Here is a 17710-nt window from a genome sequence, read left to right as displayed (position 1 = left end):
TTTCAAACTATCACAAAACAACCAAATAGACTTTTTGGCGGGAACGCGAGTAGTGAAGTTGTGTGATTTGTTTTATTTTGTCTATTTAGTGTTTCTTCAGGTTTAGATGTGTAATAACGGTGGTTTATTAACTGTTTAACATATGTGGCAGTGCACAAATGTGGGAAAATGAAACAAAGCCGCTCGACGTAACTTTTCGGGATCCTCCAAAAAGTCAATTGAAAAAATCTCAGTGTAAATGACCACCATTTTACTAAGATTATATTTCATCCCGTATCATTTCATTTAATTTCATCCCAGTCTATTAATGTCTCAAATTAATCATCTTCATTTCATTTCACTTCATATTATCATTTTCCATAAAAATATCCCATATTATATCATTTCATCTCATTTCATGTCATGTCATGTTTCATATATTAATCAACTTCATTTAATTTCATACCATCTTATTTTATAAAATAAAAAAAAATATAAAAGACTAGGCTGTATGGTATGACACCTTTGTCGTTCCATTTGGAAAAATAAAACTACTACTACTACTACTACGAAGTAACTTTAACCCAATCTATATAGAACAGACAAGGCTGGATGGGCTTAGATCCCTTTGCCTTTCCTATTAAGGAAAAATTGTACCAAAATATCTATGGAGTAACCTATCAACAAAACAAAACATTCAAATTGAAATAAATACATTGAAACAAAAACTAATTAAAATGGCACTAATGAGAAGATGTGCTCCGCTTTTTGCTAGGTGTATCAAAATACCACCTATGACTTTACAGTGTACGTAATAAAATCAAAGCTTCAAGAGGTTATGTGTAGAGATTTTTAGTTTTCATGATTAACGTTTAAATTTTATAGGTCACAAAATTCATCGATGGGTAGCTCCTACGCTTGTAGAATTAAAGAGGAGAGAAAAAAAGTTAGGCGGAAAGAAAACAAATCCCCGTAACACTTTTCTGGAATGGAATTTGGAGGCTGAACTTTATGCTTTTGGAAAACGTTTGAATGAAGAATTTGACTCGGATTTGTTACTACAAGCGTTTACTGACAGAACTTATATTATAAAGGAAGAAATGAAACAAAAAGAAATGAGTGTAGATATTCCTATGAAGGACAATATGGAGTTGATTGTAGAAGGTTTGACATTAGGCATTAAATTCCACAGAGTTTATACTTTATCACAGTTTAACAACTAACCCACTTGAAATTTTAGTATCAAAATTAGATAGATTGCTGATTTTATCAAGTGAAGATTAACATGACTATGGTCACATTTTTCACTGTTTAAAAGACACATTTTTTATTTCTCTTGTGATGTTCCTTCGTCATAGAAGTCACCTATCTACACATATTAGGTACAAAATTATTTAAGCTCCAAACATCAATTATAAGCACAATAAAATATTAATTAGTACATAATTGATAAAATGTTAAGTAGTTATAATCTGAATTGACAATAGTTTTGTACAGTGCTTTTCCCTGCCACACTTTAAAACAGAGTGCAATGAAAGTGAAATCCTTTATGGGAGAAATAGGGAGAATGCTCAAGTATGCTCCTAAAACCATACAACACCTGAGACCAAAGTTTGAATATTACTGAATACAATTTGTTGGATAAAATTTAATGCTATTATGAAACAATTATTGAAGCTAGAATAAAAATCTTTTATTATTTTAGGAGAAAAGTTTATAAATGAATATGTGCAGCTCTACCTAGAGACAGTTTTACCGAAATTTCCATTAGAGGGAGTGAATGAAGTGAGAAATTATCTTACAAATGAGGACAGACTGGCTAAAATCTCCTTGAGTCTGGGAACTAAGGACATCATACTAGCTGCAGTAACTATTTTGTAGTTTTTTAATATGTTTATATTATATATAAACTCTATTGATGCTATAAATAAAAAAATAGAAGCAAATCTTGTAATAATACAAAATAGTATCAATTTGAAGTCCCTATTATTTAGAGCAGTTTTTGTTAGGAAAGACAACCCTGTACTAAAAACATTACTTAAAAAGAAATTGTTATATAAGATTTAAGTATTTTCTTTTTTTAATTAAGCTGTTTTTATGTATGTACAATAGTCTGGACATTATAAGAAGCTTTCATGCTCGTGAAAATGTATAATAGACAATTGTTAATAAAAACTAGTGTTCATCCAATGATGATTTGACAATAACAACGGACACTTTGAAGATTTAGATTTATTTTATGTATTTATTTTTTTAACTTGACATTGACAAAAAAGGACTTCTATTTAAAAAAAAAATATTTTTAATAATGCCTATGGCCACCAAGAAGTAGTTCATTAATATCTATTAACAATGAAAATAATATTATTGACAAACAGAGCAGAGAAGTAAGTGAGTTAGTAAGTTAAAATAATTTTTGTAATCTATAGTACACAGATTTGAAATCAAATTTTTCGTATCAAATATCATGTTGTTCTGTACTGTGTTTTCTGTAAATTTTAATATTTTTTCAGGAATATCCAGTTGATAATCACATTTTAGCAAATACTTTTAAAGCCATTGTAGCTGCTTTGTTAGAATCAACAAGTGAAGAAAGAGCAGCACATTTTGTTAGAGATTTTGTTATCACACAGTTACAAGGTAAAGAAAAACTATTATTTGTAAGGATTATTCTAGTTTAAAGAAATTTGCATAGTAATATATATAGTTTTTGCATAGTAAATTGATGGTTACAATTATTTTTTTAAACATTTGTGTAAAGTTCTTGCAAATTACTACTAAGCAAGAAACTGGTTATGTTTAATCAACACAGTGCTCTTTACTTTTTAAATGATTTTAAATTGTATATTTAACACCATATGGTCCAACACTGTTTTTATTTCATTGGCACTTACCTTCTTATGCATCAATTTTAACTTCTAATTGCCAATTCATGATCTACTGGGTGCGGTTTGAGAAATCAGACAGAAACACTATTTTAATTAACTATTTTTAAATTTTCTCCACAATCTACATGACAAACTAGATGTGTGATGAGCTCAATTAAGTAAATTAATAATTGTACAATATATTATGATAGGTAAAGATGTGAATGAGTATTGGAACATTGAAGACCCTTGGACTATGCTTACTGGCTTCATAGAAAAAGATGGAAGTAAAGTAGAACCTCGACTAATTGGAGAAGTTGGAAAAAATACGTTACTTGCCTGTTACAGAATTGGCCTTTATGTGAACAAGAAAATGATATCTGAAGGTAAAATCTTTAGATTTTAAAATAAAAATAGAAATTGATAATTAGAAACTAAAATTGATAGGAAAAGATATATATATTTTTATTGCCTACTAAGGCAGATGATAAGGGCCCATCTGATAGTAAATGTCATGGATGTAATTAATGCTTGGAGTACAGACAAGCCACCATACAAGATTCTTCTCAAACCTCGTTTAAAGAAGGATATATCATAGCACTCAGGAAACACTGCAGGGGTGCTCATTCCAGAGACGGATGGTATTTAGCAAAAATGGAAAACTATTTTGAATATTAATAAAAAGGAGTAGACGCCTCATCTCGAACAATTACTTAATTTAGTATATACATTACTTAGATTTATTTTTATATTATTTAGACTACAATACTGAAAAATCATTTGAACGTGGATCCCAAGAATCATATAGTTATAAAAGTTCAGAGATAGTATTTGGGCACAATAGCTCCATAAAAGTACAGTCAATGCTAATTTTCTTTTATATTTTGTTATGAATTACAGGTTTCGGTGAAAAAATTGAAATAGCAAAAGAAATGGCTGCTAGAGAAGCTCTTAAAAGAATATTTGGTACCGAAGATCACATGAAACCTATTAATTTTAAAATTTCTGGTATACCAAAGGGGTCTTCCCAAGAACGTTATCAGATTGCCAGTAATTAACTATACCTTTGTAGCGTAAAACAAATAAAAATTCAATTAAGTAACATTTATTAAATATTTTTCCTTATAAAATTAATTTCATATTTTTTAAATGAATGTATAAATATAATTCATCACAAACAAAATTGGCACCAGTCAACTTTACAAATAATCACATAGTCAATAGCAAAACATTTACAAAAAAATTTTTTTAATCTCCACTTTAGCAACTATCCCTATACAACTAAATGGGTTGCAGAGTATAATGCTAAGTGTGGAATTCAATTCCGTGCAGAGTCCATAATCAAACTTCCTTGTTTATCCTTTATTCTGATACGTCCTGATGCATAGCGAGTCTCTGAAGTACCATCGTGATATACCAGTTTAACAGTACCATCTGGAAACTCGCGACGCTGAAAAGTTGAAAAAAAAATATGTTTTTTTTATTGAAGCAACAGTGTATTGTTCGATAGTACTGGGGTGTCTTAACTACTTAGAAAAATAGATAAGATCTTAAGCGAGTTACCATCCTTGTGTGAAGATCAGGGAAGTAAAAATCATCCATAAGTAATTAATTAATAGTCCCTAATGACTATTCCATTTTTCAAACTGGAAAGCATGACTGATTCATGGTAGAAATGAGAGTGGTGGTAATTTTTCCTAAAAGCCATGAATGTCAATATTTATGTCAGTATATTTATTAAAAAAAACCTTATTATATATCTATTGGTTGTAGAGAGGCTGGAAACCCCTTCATTGAACTAGATATTTGCTATGTTAAATCTATGGACAGGAAATTGACAACTAGACACTTAAACATTATATCAGACCAGACCTATAGCTTGTCATTAGTAGAAATCTTGTACCATATACATACATATACATGATAATGAAAATGTAGAGAGGCTAACCTTATGATCTGCTGCATGCACTTCAATTTGACCATTACTAAAAATGATGCGTTGTTCCCCACTAGCAGAAATGGTGAGTGCAGCTCCATCAGGGAACCTCCACTCCTCACGAACATGTTCATTCTTAGGGTCGAAATATCGGATACTGCCATTCGGTAAGCGTATTTCAGAGGAACCATCTTTATATCTTTTTTCTACTTGACCACTGAAATATTAATTTAAATGATGTCACAAGATTTAATTTGGAAATTATTAGGCCGAGATAATAGGTGATTAGGAATATAGTGATTTTCATTTGATATTGGTGTATTTCAGTTAAAAAGGTCGAAACTTATTACTATTGCACTAGATGGGTGAACATGTTCACATTCCCGCCATTGTTATGAAGTTGCAGAAGTGCACGGACTGCACATTGTGAATGCCGCCACTTAAGATGTGAGGTCACATAATGATGTCATGAGTTATGTTAATTGCTTAACACCAGATAGGCAATCAGTTGCTTCACCCATCGCCATGCAATAAAATAAAAACCAAATTTTGATTACTTTTACTTTTTACAATTAGTTCAACTTACTCTGGAAACTCCAGCACCTCCAAACCATCTGGATGGGTCGTGTGATATGTTTTTGTTTCAGCATAATAATATTTGATTATCCCATCACTGTAAAAATTCTCCTTGACGTCACCATTATAATAAATAAATTTACTATATTTACCATCAGCAGATATATGTTTAACATTCCCATTTGGAAACCTTAATTCCCGTGATCCATCTGATCTTTTAATTTCCATTGGATTCAGATTTGTTTTTGTCAAGCTAGATGAACTGGTTTTTTTTGTAGCATCTGCACTCTTTTCATTGAAAATAACTGTTTCTGATCTTAACGATGAATGATTGCTGAGCATAGTGGATATTGGTGATTTTGTTCTAAGATTTTCGTTGATTCCAAAAAAATCTGAACAGCTTTCAGGAGAGTAACTGGAAGTTTGAGATCTGTTGCTCAAAATAGATACTGGTGATTTACTTCTATTTGTACTGTAGTTCTGGTATGTCCTAGTTGTTGAATTTGGAGATTTAGAAGTTCTTATTGAATTTGAAAAAGAATTGGATTTGGTAATGAAATTGTTGTCTCTTTTTTCTTGAATATTAGAATTACTATCAACAGAACTTGTACTAGACCTGAAGCTTTTTGGAGAGTTACATCTAAATGTTTGCAAATAAATCTTTTCTAAATTATTTACACCTTCACTGTTTGATTTTTCATTTGGATTGTCTTGGATGTCAGATACTTGTTCATCTTCCAGTTCCTCTAAATCATTATCATTATCTGAATAACTTATATTGATCTTATCCTTATTCAATGTCCGATTTTGTTCTATTTGACTAAGAGCATCTCTTTGACTGAAATACTTGGCATATGCTGAAGACACATTTAGGTTTGGTACACTTTTAGCTCTTTGTCTTGTATTACTTTTGGCTATTGGAGCAGTTTTATTTCTACTTTGTCTTTCAATCTCAAAATCTTTATACTTTGCATCATCATCTAAATCAGGTTCAGATCTAAGATCTTTTGGATTCACATTTTTTAATTTTTTATTTATTTCAGCTAAATATTTCATATTGGATAAACGCCTTGTAATATCATTGCTATGTTGAATTCTTTTATTTTCCTTTTTCAATTTTTCTATTGTTGTCTCCTTGTCTTTTTTTTCTTTTTCAATTATCTTAATTTGATTTCGGAGTCTAGCTATGGTTGATGTTGATTTTGCATCTTTAACTCTTATTTCTTCTTTGAGACTTTCTATTTCCTTTTTCAGATTGATTACTTCATCTTTTTCTTTTTTACTAAGCCTGCCTCTGATTTCTCTTATGTTTCTTTCATACATTTGCTTTTGTTTTGTTAGTTTTTCTTTTTCTTCAGCTAGGTAATATTCAGACAAAATTTTCTCCTCATTAAACTTTTGTTCAAAAGCAGCTTTTTCTTGATAGAACTTTTGTCTCTCTAAATCGATATCTTCCCTAAGTTTTGCTAAATTTGAATTTTCCTTTCTAAATATTTCTATTTCACCTTCTAGTTCCTGCAACCTTTCTTTCAATAGTTCACTTGTGTTTACTAATTTGGCATTCATTTCCACCAAGTTGTTTTTCATTATGTCATGTTCAGTGTCATTATTATGACAACTATCTGCTTTTTCTTTGTCAACCTTTTTTTCCTTTGATTTTAGATTCTGTTTAATTTGTACTGGAGTTGTTTTGCAAGAGCTATTATCGTCAGTGTGCTCAGTAGCTTTACATGAGCAACAAGTTGATACAGAAGAACAATTGTCAGTACAACATTCTGTACAATCATAGCTTCTACATCTATCAACATCAATTTCTGTATATGTACTGCTAACCTCTGGTAGACTTATGCCTGCAGATATATGCCTTAAAGCAGGATTGTTCATTATGAACTTTTGCACGACCAAAGGAGTACTTTCTCCAGAAGAATCAAAATTCTTGGGTTTTAAAAATTTATTAAGAAATGAATTTTCTAATGTAAAACTATCATGAGAGACCTTGTTCTCTAAAAGCTCAAACATATTTTGCTCAGCTGCTTCTCTTCGCTGTCTTATATTGATTAAGCTCTCATTACAACTAATATCAGATACTGAGCTTTTAGTTGGAGAAGCAAAGTTCTTGTAAAATTCACTTTGCTTAAGTTGCCTCAAAAAGTCATTCTGTTCATTTGTTAGAACCGAGGCCCATGTCTTTCCTTTATTTGCAACAAAGGGGTGTTTTTCTTTTGGTATTTCAATTATTTTGTTAGAGTCTGTTTTGTTGGTATGAATTTCAGAAATATTGGATTCTACAAGACTTTTAATGCTATCTTTCTTCATTTCATATGCTACATTTTCTGTTTTTAAAGAATTACTTTGCTTAACTAATATCTTCGGCTTCGAACACAGACTTTGTGGTTTATCTTCCACTTTTTTAATTTCATTCCTTTTATTACTTTGTTTAATTTGCTTTATAGGAGATTGGTAACTTTTATTCTCAAAGCTTTTACACCTCCAGGGCAATGAGCGTGTGTTTTGAATTTTAAAATCGTTTTTATTAAGTCCAAACCTAGCCGTGCCTTCTCCTCTTTTCAGAAAAGGCTTTTTTATTATCCCTGGAACAATTTTGGATTTTGGACTTTTACTATCTGGAACTTCTTTACTGTTTTGAAGTTTTTCCATTAATAAGCCTTCAAAATCTTTTTTTGGAGAAAGTATTGGCATTTCATCCAGTGATATTTGTTTGCTTTGTACAGAGTGTATTTTTACACTGTTATTACTGAAGGGAGGATTTGGTGTCAATTTCACATTATCAACCTTCAGGTGCGAATCCGAACTTTTTGTAGAAGCTGGAGATTTCACAATAAATTCTGATTCTTGAGATAAGTTCAAAACAGTCACTCCCTCAATCATATCATTTTCTTTTACTTTGGGCGCCATATCACCACTGTTGCGCCGTGGTGTTTCTTCATAAGTTACTTCAGAAGAATGCAACAAACTTCGGAAAGTGTTATAGCTAGTACTATTGCTGAAATGGCTCACAATTTCTGTTACGTTTGAGCTTACTGGAGATTCCTGGTATTGCAAACGCTGATTCTTAAGCTTTCCGCGTTGCATTAACTGTAATTGTCGAAGAACTTGTAACCGTTCCAGTATTTGTGTAGGAGACATAGAAACATCGCTGTCCGTATATGAATCTTCCATTTTCACTTCAGTATTTATTCAATTTTAATTTATTTTATTTTCTAAGCACATTGTAATTTTGGTTCAAAATAACTCCGTTTTATTGACTGTGTAGATACAAAAAATCAAATCAACGAACTTTTATTTTGAAGGCTTCTGTCTGTTCCTTTAATTCATCCATTAAACAAGCAAATGAAATTGTGGCATACAGCTCAATTATTTATTAATACCAAACAGATAAACAGTAAAATATTTTGTAGCAAGCCACGTCTATTGTATAAAATTATAATGGAAAGAAATTAAATGTGGTGAGATAAGACAACACCATACTTGTTGGATGAGTTGTAATGATTCTTAATATTCGTAGATACCAATATTTTATATAATATTTATAAGGTAGGTATAATATTATATAACATTGATTTAAATTATGGAGAGTAGAATTAAGGAGAACTGTCTCATATGGGAGAAGCTTCATTAAGTGTCCTAATACCTAAAATTATTGCTATGGTAAAACGTGGAGACATCGATTGCATTTTCTTATCAGCTTTCATTAAAACACTTTTTGTGATTCTGTAGTGCTTACAGTTCTTTCGTCTTTTCAAAATTCTCTATCTTATTCTAATTACTTTCGGCGCCTTTTTTAAAATTTACCCGGTTGCTACTGTAGCGCCACCCTTATTTAATAGATTTTACACACACTTTTTACACACAGAGACGTTTCTCCTTACCTCTACCCTCCATGGTTGAAATGAAGACATCGCCGAAAAACGTCGATGACAGTATAATAGTATACTGTAATGTGTTCCTTTTTATGCAAAGACTAGTTTACGGCTTCGCACTAAGCTAATTTGACGTTACACTTTACAGTACTCGCAGTGCAAATCGAAATGAAAGCTGAACGGTGGAAGCATAAAGCGTTGTTTTTGAAATCTTTTCACTTCCTACTATTGCGCCTCTTTAATTGGGTCTCGGATACTTTTTATACGCTAAGGTCGAACTCCTTAGTTCTACCCTCCATATTTTCCTGCCTGAGACCTGCACGAGTCGGTATTATTATCATGTATTTATCGCAAAGCAGTTTTATATTCAGGCAGGTTTGAACAAGGGGGAAACTGTATACAATACAGTGGATATTGCCGCGCAAAGTCTTGCAATGCCATTCAATCTATTACATACATCAGGTGGGCCGCATGCACGTCTGCCTACAAAGGCAAAAAAGAAAAATTATTAAAGTATGCACCGTTGCACTTTTACCATCTCATAGGTAGTTCATTGATCCCTTTACTAAAAAAACAAGGGGGGGGGAGAATCAATAAACTCTTTGAAGGCGGTTTGGATTACCGCATCAGAGTTGAATTTTTTTCGTTGTAAGAAGTTAGCCAAATTCCGAAAAAAATCGTAATCTGTTGGTGCAAGGTCCGGGGAGTACGGTGGATGTCGCAGATATTCCAATTGTAGCTCATTTAACTTAGCGGTTGTTTGTTGTGCATGTGGTCTTGCGTTGCCGTGAAGCAGCTGTGGCCTAGATTGCAATCAGTCTTGGAGTCAGTCTCAAAGATTGGTCAATACCAATCTCTTAGCAGCTAGTTCTTCCTTCATGGTTTGCAGTTGCTGAGAATAGATATCTGCCATAATTGTTGTGAACGACACCGGCACTAGTCCACCAAACACTCACAAGTCACTTTTTCTGTGTCAATTTTCGCTTAGGGCAGGATTTGACTCGGTCTCCAGGGATCAGCCAATGCGACGAGCGCTTCCGATAATCGTACAGTATCCATTTTTCATCACCAGTAATGATTCGATTTAAAATCCCTTTATTATTGTGTCGGTTGAGCAAAGTAACAGCAATCGACGCGTGTTTTCAAGTTCGACTCACTCAATTCATAAGGTACCCATCGTTCAAGTTTTTTTTTTCCCGATTTGCTTTTATCAATTACCATGAAGCTTGCAGCTATCTCTGAAGTGCTTTGAGATGGATTTGCTTCCACAATAGCCTATAATCTTTCATTTTCCATTTAGGCTCCGGCCGTCCACGGGTTGGTTCCGAAGGTAGAAATTTCCAGAACGAAATTATTAAAACCAAAAACGTACCGTACAAAAGAAATGCGACATCAGCGCCGGCGCCGTACACATCATTAATACGTTGATCTGTTTTTGCAGTACTCGTGCCACGGTAGAACTCATACTCGTAAATATACAGATATTTCATGTTTTCCATTGTGCGGTAATAAGCGACGCCAAAGAAGAAGAAATGAGGAAAAATCAAATAAATGACTGTTTTCAAAACTCAAATGTACCAGCTAAATGAATTTTATAAATTTGAATTTGGAATTCTTAACCAAAGAGGAGATTTTCAGATCAAAGTGGTCAGTACGAACGCTAATTTCATATGTAAGAACCTAATAATAGTTACAAGGAAATAGAATAAAGTAAAAATTTGCCTTTGAAACTATTGAATTATGAAGTCGTCGTGGCCTAAAGGATAAGACGTCCGGTGCATTCGTGTGTAATGTTGCACCGGTGTTCAAATCCCGCAGGCGGGTACCAATTTTTCTAATGAAATACGTACTCAACAAATGTTCACGAGTGACTTCCACGATGAAGAAATAACATCGTGTAATAAAAATCAAACCCGCAAAATTATAATTTGCGTAATCACTGGTGTTAGGACCTCTTGGGAGTTCGCACGGGTATGTACCATCACCCCGCCTATTTCCGCCGTGAAGCAGTAATGCGTTTCGGTTCGAAGGGTGGGGTAGCCGTTGTAACTATACTGAGACCTTAGAACTTATCAAGGTGGGTGGCGCATTTACATTGTAGATGTCTATGGGCTCCAGTGACCACTTAACACCAGGTGGGCTGTGAGCTCGTCCACGCATCTAAGCAATAAAAAAAAAATAATCTAAAACCACTTTTTGAATGACGCTTAGAACTGATGGGGCCACTATTAATTTAAGTGTAAGTATTATCTATGGGGGCCAATTCACAGATGTACAATAGGACTTTTTGGCGGGAACGCGAGGAGTGAAGTTGTGTGATTTGTTTTATTTTGTCTATTTAGTGTTTCTTCAGGTTTAAATGTGTAATAACGGTGGTTTATTAACTGTTTAATATCTGTGAAAGTGCACAAATGTGGGAAAATGAAACAAAGACGCTGGACGCAACTTCTCGGGATCCTCCAAAAAGTCCACTGAAAAAATCTTAGTAAATGACCACCATTTTACTAAGATTATATTTCATTCCATATCATCTCATTCCATTTAATTTCATCCCAGTTGATTAACGTCTCAAATTAATCATTTTCATTTCATTTCATTCCATATTAACATTTTTCATAAAAATAAGGATATAAATTAAAATAAGACATGACTGAAAGGTCTTAGTAACCAGGTCATAAAATCACAAAAAAAATGTACAATAGATGTCATACAGTCCCCCACTCCCCACTCCTGCATGGCGCTCCGAAACTACACATCAATAAATGTCAAATTTTTTGTATGAATTATTCATTCAAAAAACTTCTGAGTTCGTGCGGAGTCGTACTGATCAAACACACATTTGCTGCCATGTCCAAAAGAAGTGGTTTTCAAAGGACACCTAAATTTAAACCCGAAATTAAGGTGTTAAATAACCGTTCTAAACGGCCAGTGACTATGTTCCATAGAAAAGAGAATGTTGAAGTGCTCCCTGAACCCATTAAATCTGAAGCTGATAAAAAGCTATACAAGTGAGTATTAAAGTTTTAATTTTTTAAATGTGAAAAAATATTTTTTCCTGTAAAATGAATTTCCTATTACTCTAAATGGGTTGACAAGCTCACAATCGACTTGGTATTAAGTGGTTACTGAGGTAGATAGGTATCACAATGAGAAGACTACCATTCAGCTTAGAACATAAGGTGAAATCTCAACTACATATATTCTATATCAGTTATACCTTCATTCAAATTGCATTGTCAGACTGGATAGTGAAACTTATAAAACTAATTATTAAATAAAAATTTATACGTACATATTATTTACGATAACTCCAATGCAGTAAAAATTATTAGCAATAATTTTAATGTCAAATTTTTACAGGACTATCAGGCTAGAGAATGGTTTGACAGCATTATTAATATCTGACCCAAGTCGACCTGCTGTGACAGAAGAATTCAGCTCTAGTGAGGAAGAATCAACTAGTGGTTCAGATGAGAATTCAGACCCAGAAAGTGATGGAGGTAAATCTGTTCAGTCTGCCACCAGTGACCATCACGGAACCACAAGGCGAAATGACTTTGATGAAGAAAAACTAGTAAGTATAAAAAACTGTATATTTTTGGCATTAGAGCAAAAATCAAACCAATGACTGAAGCTGCTTATGATACTAACTTTTAATGATAAATAAAAAATAACGTCCAAATTATTTGTAAGATTGCATTCATATTTAAAAACGATCAAATAAAAATGTGACAATATTTTTACACATTGTGAATAATATTAGTTCAAAATATAAAACACACAAATTAAATAGAAATAACTATACACGTCACGTAACTTATTACAAAAAAAAAAAAAACTGTTTAGTGCTTGCAGTCAAAGTGAATAATGATATTCTTGTCACCCAAATAATCAGTGATGTGTGAATTCTGGCTGCTTGTGTTTATTTTTACACTCCTGTATTAATGTATTTTTGGTCCACGTCAATTATACATTTTTGCCATTCAACTCACGGTTGGAGTTATACATATCAAAAGATTGTCTGAAGCTTCCGGGTAATAGAATATTTAAGTACACTTATAATAACAGTGGGATAATTAATAATCTAACTTAGAAAGATGAAGATAACAAAAAAAGAGAATTTTTTTGAATTGTAATTGGGAATTAATTAAATATAAGAAATACAGTGGTACCTCGGCATACAAGCTTAACTCATTCAGTAACATTACTTGTATGTCAAATAGCTTGTATCTCAAAGCAATTTTTCCCATTGAAATTAATTGGAATCCATTCCAGCTCCCAAAATGCTTCGAAAATGAGGGAAACAAGCACACCGATTGAGGTGTAATCTGAGGTGAAAGAAACTGTTAGACGTAGATAGTGCAGTGTGCGGTTCCTCGTATCTCAAATCTTGCTCTCATCTCAAAGTCAATATTACTCGCTCAGCTCGTATCTCAAAACACTCGTATGTTAGGGCACTCATATATTGAGGTACCACTGTAAATACAAATACATATAGTTTAAAAACTGTATAATAAAAATAAGTGATACTAAAAAGTAAATTTAGTATATTAAACAATTATAAGCTGAATAAACAAAATTATGGTCTGAGAATAGTCCTTGGCATGTGTGCGATTTTTCAGTTAATCTGATGCCTTAAAATTTGTAAGTTCATTTCTAAGATTCCATTACATAGATAGGAAGTGTTTTTAATTTGCATTTTGTGATCCTCTGTGACTGATATAAATATGATATTTAATATCTTCATAAAGGTGCGACGCATCGCTAAAAACCTAAAAAAAAAAGAAATCCATCATTTGGTTTCGTAAAACAAATTTTTAATTACACCCCATATGTTTAAAAATTGTGATTTATTTTAAATCTTTCTATTGGTTTTCCAGAGCGTGTGACATTTATTTCATCGAAAGAGTTTTGAGAATATTTTTTCGCGGTGTTCGTGTCGTTACCGTTATCCATGGTGTATGTGACCATTTTCTATTAAGCGAAATTCATACACTTCATTTTTTTTTTTAAATAAAATCTTGTAACTTAAGCCCAGAAGGAATTCTTTAAGTGAATTATGGTTCGCCAATGTTCTTGTTGACGCGGTTATTGCATTATGCTTTAGCTTGTTAATACTGAAGGGCATTCTGTTGAATGTTGCCCGCGAATTAATGAACGGTCTCCGTGTATGGGCTCCGGTAACTATTTATCACCAAGAGGACCCCAGGCTTGTCTGTCCTTAAAAGCAACTATAGATTTTATTTAACGTCACATTTAATGGGTCATGTCATTTAATGAATGGTTACCTTCAGTGTGCTTAGTGCGAGTTTCTTAACGTTTTCGATAGCGTAAAAGTTAAGCCAGTTTTGTATGCAGTTGGAACAGCGCCCCTAGCGGCAAACGTACGCAAACGATCCCATTCCATACAAATATGAGCTAACTTTTACGCTATCGAGAACGTTAAAAAACTCGCACTAAGCACACTGAAGTGCAGAACGGTAGGTAGGTACGGTACCGAAAGCCTTATGTGAAGGCTAAAACTGACGTTCGTTTCAATGCCACCAATATAATAATAAGCAAAGATTGCTAATAACTTGACCTAAAAAACGTTACCATTAAAAAAAAACTACTACACGGCTATTTTTATACTTTATTGTTTTGATGTTCGTATCCTTGTGGTTTTTTTGCCGTTAGAAATCTGCGAAATATTTTCGACAAAAAACCAGTCTGTTATTGTTAAAATTCCCTTTTTTTATCTACAATAACGCAACGTATCGTTTACTCGATGGCAATACAAATTCTAATATTAGCTTCTAAGTGGAATTATGTTTAATGTTTTCGACAGAACAATCGCCGCGGACGCAATGTATTCAGATTAGTCAAGAACACATACGAGAAAATCACTAGAAAGCAATGCAAGACGTTGTTAAACGAGCTTTCATTCGATACGGTACTGAATCGATAGCGACCAAATCGATATTTCATTCTTTTTTTGGCTTTAAAATCGATTGTTGACGGTTGATGTAATTTTAATGCAATATTTAGTTAAATAGCTTAGTCCAGATTGCTTTTAGTGTTTCTGTTCATAGAGTACGTACTTATTTTGTGTAGGTATGTCAGAAAAGTATCATGGTATAGTGCGAAATATTTAAAATTAGGGTTCTCGCAGTGATCGAAATTCGATTATATTCACTGACATAAGACACCTCAGGACTTAAGATTCCTTTTATCTATGTAATATGTTTTTCATAAACTTATTTTAATTGTTTAATTCATTTTGAAAAAAGAAGCCCGAATATCCTTAAAAAGCTCAATTGATGGCAGCTCGTCAATAGAAGTTAAACAAATTAAAATATATATTTCTGTTGATAATCAGAGGAGAATGTTGCGCTCAACTGCTTTGTCTTTGCTTCTTTATGTATGGATATTTGGAGTCGTCGTATTTATGAAGTCGTCGTGGCCTAAAGGATAAGACGTCCGGTGCATTCCTGTTGAGCGATGCACCGGTGTTCGAATCTCAGGCGGGTACCAATTTTTCTAATGAAATACGTACTCAACAAATGTTCACGATTGACTTCCACGGTGAAGGAATAACATCGTGTAATAAAAATGAAACCCGCAAAATTATAATTTGCGTAAATACTGGTGGTAGGACCACCCTGCCTATTTCTGCCGTGAAGCAGTAATGCGTTTCGGTTTGAAGGGTGGGGTAGCCGTTGTAACTATACTGAGACCTTAGAACTTATATCGTAAGGTGGGTGGCGCATTTACGTTGTAGATGTCTATGGACTCCAGTAACCACTTAACACCAGGTGGGCTGTGAGCTCGTCCACCCATCTGAGCAATAAAAAAAAGTCGTATTTACAACTCAATGCAATCAGATTGAAATATTTTTCAAACGTTTATCAAGTAAAATATCTAGGATTTATCACATTAGGTATAAATCATTGCCAACTTTTCATAAAAAATATTCATTTAAGAAATCGAAAAGATGAAATCGTAAGAAAAATATAAAGAAATAAAAAATTCAAACAAAACGATCTACTCCAAAACAATCATTACTTGGGATCTTTGATCTCGATAATGCAATACTAAAAAGAACAGGTTTCGCGGTTATTTATATACATATACATATACATTTTATTTATATACATCTGAAATGTTATTGACCCAAATGTCAAATTAGATGTTTTTATTTAAGTATGGACCGGACGAGTCAACAACGGCTCCATTATGCAATTTCACTTATTTCTTTTCAAACTACAATGCTTAGTATTTTTTTTTATATTTTGAGTTCTATATACATACGTACTATAAGCGCTAGATAGAAAGTTAAGAAAGTGAATAAATAACAAAATCAATTCCTGTTTCTCAAGTTCTTTACAATATATAAAGATGGTTACCGATCAATTTGACCATTTGAATCGGGATAAAAGGTAGTATAGCTATAAAAAAAATTATTAAAAAAAAAACCTAAAAAAAATTTCCTACGCGTTTGAAACATGCCGATGGTGTTTATATTGAAATTTGTAATTAAGCTCGCTCGTGACTGGCATCGTACGGATACGCGTCTCTCGTTGAAATCTTAGGCTTGACACTCGAAAGTACCCATAATTTACTGGTGGTAGGACCTCTTGTGAGTCCGCACGGGTAGGTACCACCACCCTGCCTATTGCTGCCGTGAAGCAGTAATGCGTTTCGGGTTGAAAGGTGTGAGACCTTAGAACTTACATCTCAAGGTGTGTGGCGCATTTACGTTGTAAATGTCTATGGGCTCCAGTAACTTAACACACATCTAAGCAATAAAACTAAAATAGTATTTTTTCTTTTAAAATTTTATTAAAACACTACGTAGTGTGAAACATGTTCATTAATGCCCACGGATGCATTCCTTTTACCAATGCAACATGGGTTTTGGGTTTATTACTGTAATAAAATATATATATTTCATTTCTTAAAGTGATCGTATTCTGATTACTTCATTTGAAGAAATAATAGTTACAAGCTCGTATATTTCAACGATTGTTGTCCGAGGATAAATGACTTCCTTAATATCCTAGTGCGAATACGAAAACATCTCGTGAAAACAACTTTCACTCCTCAAAACGTCGATTTCGAAAGTAGATTTGTTATACGCTATCTCTGCCAGTATTTCTTATTACTTCCAGAGATTCTTGTTTGCACATATCTACTACATTATATTTTCGATCGATCCGATTCTAAAAATCTTTATTATAATATAGTTTCTGAACACTATTTTCGTGGTTTCTGTTGGACGGTTAAATTTGAGGGGATTGGGTTCTGTAAGTTGATAAACACACTGCTTCATTATAATTATATTGCAGATAGTTTGAACACTGTTACACCATTATAAAATTATTATCTTTATATTTTTATAAAACTCTTACATGTTTCTTTGACCGTGTCTAGATGAGAAGTCCTGACTTTTTTCTTACGAGAAGCCAATCAACTGTTTTTAAACATTTAAA

At 33.0% G+C, this 17710-nt stretch overlaps 3 protein-coding genes across 4 annotated transcripts in view; 2 read left to right on the top strand and 1 right to left on the bottom strand.

Annotated features, from left to right (window-relative positions):
* Positions 1-626: 626 nt before the first annotated feature.
* Positions 627-3959, top strand: mRpL44 (mitochondrial ribosomal protein L44). The gene is made up of 6 exons (XM_028179494.2): positions 627-786; positions 865-1143; positions 1685-1845; positions 2493-2619; positions 3059-3232; positions 3747-3959. Exons 1-6 carry the CDS (start codon positions 717-719, stop codon positions 3902-3904), a joined length of 969 nt encoding a protein of 322 aa, XP_028035295.2. The 5' UTR covers positions 627-716; the 3' UTR covers positions 3905-3959.
* On the bottom strand, positions 3936-8899 carry Sas-4 (spindle assembly abnormal 4). 2 transcript variants are annotated; one of them, XM_028179448.2, is made up of 3 exons: positions 5369-8899; positions 4795-4999; positions 3936-4296 (listed from the first exon to the last, which is right to left on the bottom strand). In XM_028179448.2, exons 1-3 carry the CDS (start codon positions 8536-8538, stop codon positions 4165-4167), a joined length of 3507 nt encoding a protein of 1168 aa, XP_028035249.2. In that variant the 5' UTR covers positions 8539-8899; the 3' UTR covers positions 3936-4164. The 2 variants fall into 2 exon arrangements, with proteins under 2 accessions (XP_028035249.2, XP_089589781.1); XM_089733655.1 differs by lacking the exon at positions 3936-4296 and having other exon boundaries at positions 4859-4999; positions 5511-8899.
* A 3163-nt stretch (positions 8900-12062) lies between these two features.
* Positions 12063-17710, top strand: part of LOC114246755 (nardilysin) — a 29864-nt gene continuing 24216 nt past the window's right edge. Inside the window, exons 1-2 of the mRNA XM_089733656.1 lie at positions 12063-12247; positions 12600-12813. Of these exons, the coding sequence (XP_089589782.1) occupies positions 12087-12247; positions 12600-12813 (375 nt within the window). The 5' untranslated portion in view covers positions 12063-12086. The remainder of the gene's footprint in view (positions 12248-12599; positions 12814-17710) is intronic.

The sequence above is a fragment of the Bombyx mandarina genome, chromosome 16, assembly GCF_030267445.1.
Source record: "Bombyx mandarina strain Sakado chromosome 16, ASM3026744v2".
NCBI lineage: Eukaryota > Metazoa > Arthropoda > Insecta > Lepidoptera > Bombycidae > Bombyx > Bombyx mandarina.
This window is presented reverse-complemented; position numbering and strand designations above follow the sequence as displayed.

What these genes read in the sequence shown, in the direction of transcription:
- Sas-4 (XM_028179448.2), bottom strand. Translation starts at nt 8,538, where the DNA reads ATGGAAGATTCATATACGGACAGCGATGTTTCTATGTCTCCTACACAA. An exon ending in GAGGTGCTGGAGTTTCCAGA is followed by an intron (nt 5,000 to 5,368) that starts GTAAGTTGAACT and finishes TTAATATTTCAG; the next exon opens with TGGTCAAGTAGAAAAAAGAT. An exon ending in TGCATGCAGCAGATCATAAG is followed by an intron (nt 4,297 to 4,794) that starts GTTAGCCTCTCT and finishes TCAACTTTTCAG; the next exon opens with CGTCGCGAGTTTCCAGATGG.
- mRpL44 (XM_028179494.2), top strand. Translation starts at nt 717, where the DNA reads ATGGCACTAATGAGAAGATGTGCTCCGCTTTTTGCTAGGTGTATCAAA. An exon ending in TGTTATCACACAGTTACAAG is followed by an intron (nt 2,620 to 3,058) that starts GTAAAGAAAAAC and finishes ATATTATGATAG; the next exon opens with GTAAAGATGTGAATGAGTAT. An exon ending in CAAGAAAATGATATCTGAAG is followed by an intron (nt 3,233 to 3,746) that starts GTAAAATCTTTA and finishes TATGAATTACAG; the next exon opens with GTTTCGGTGAAAAAATTGAA.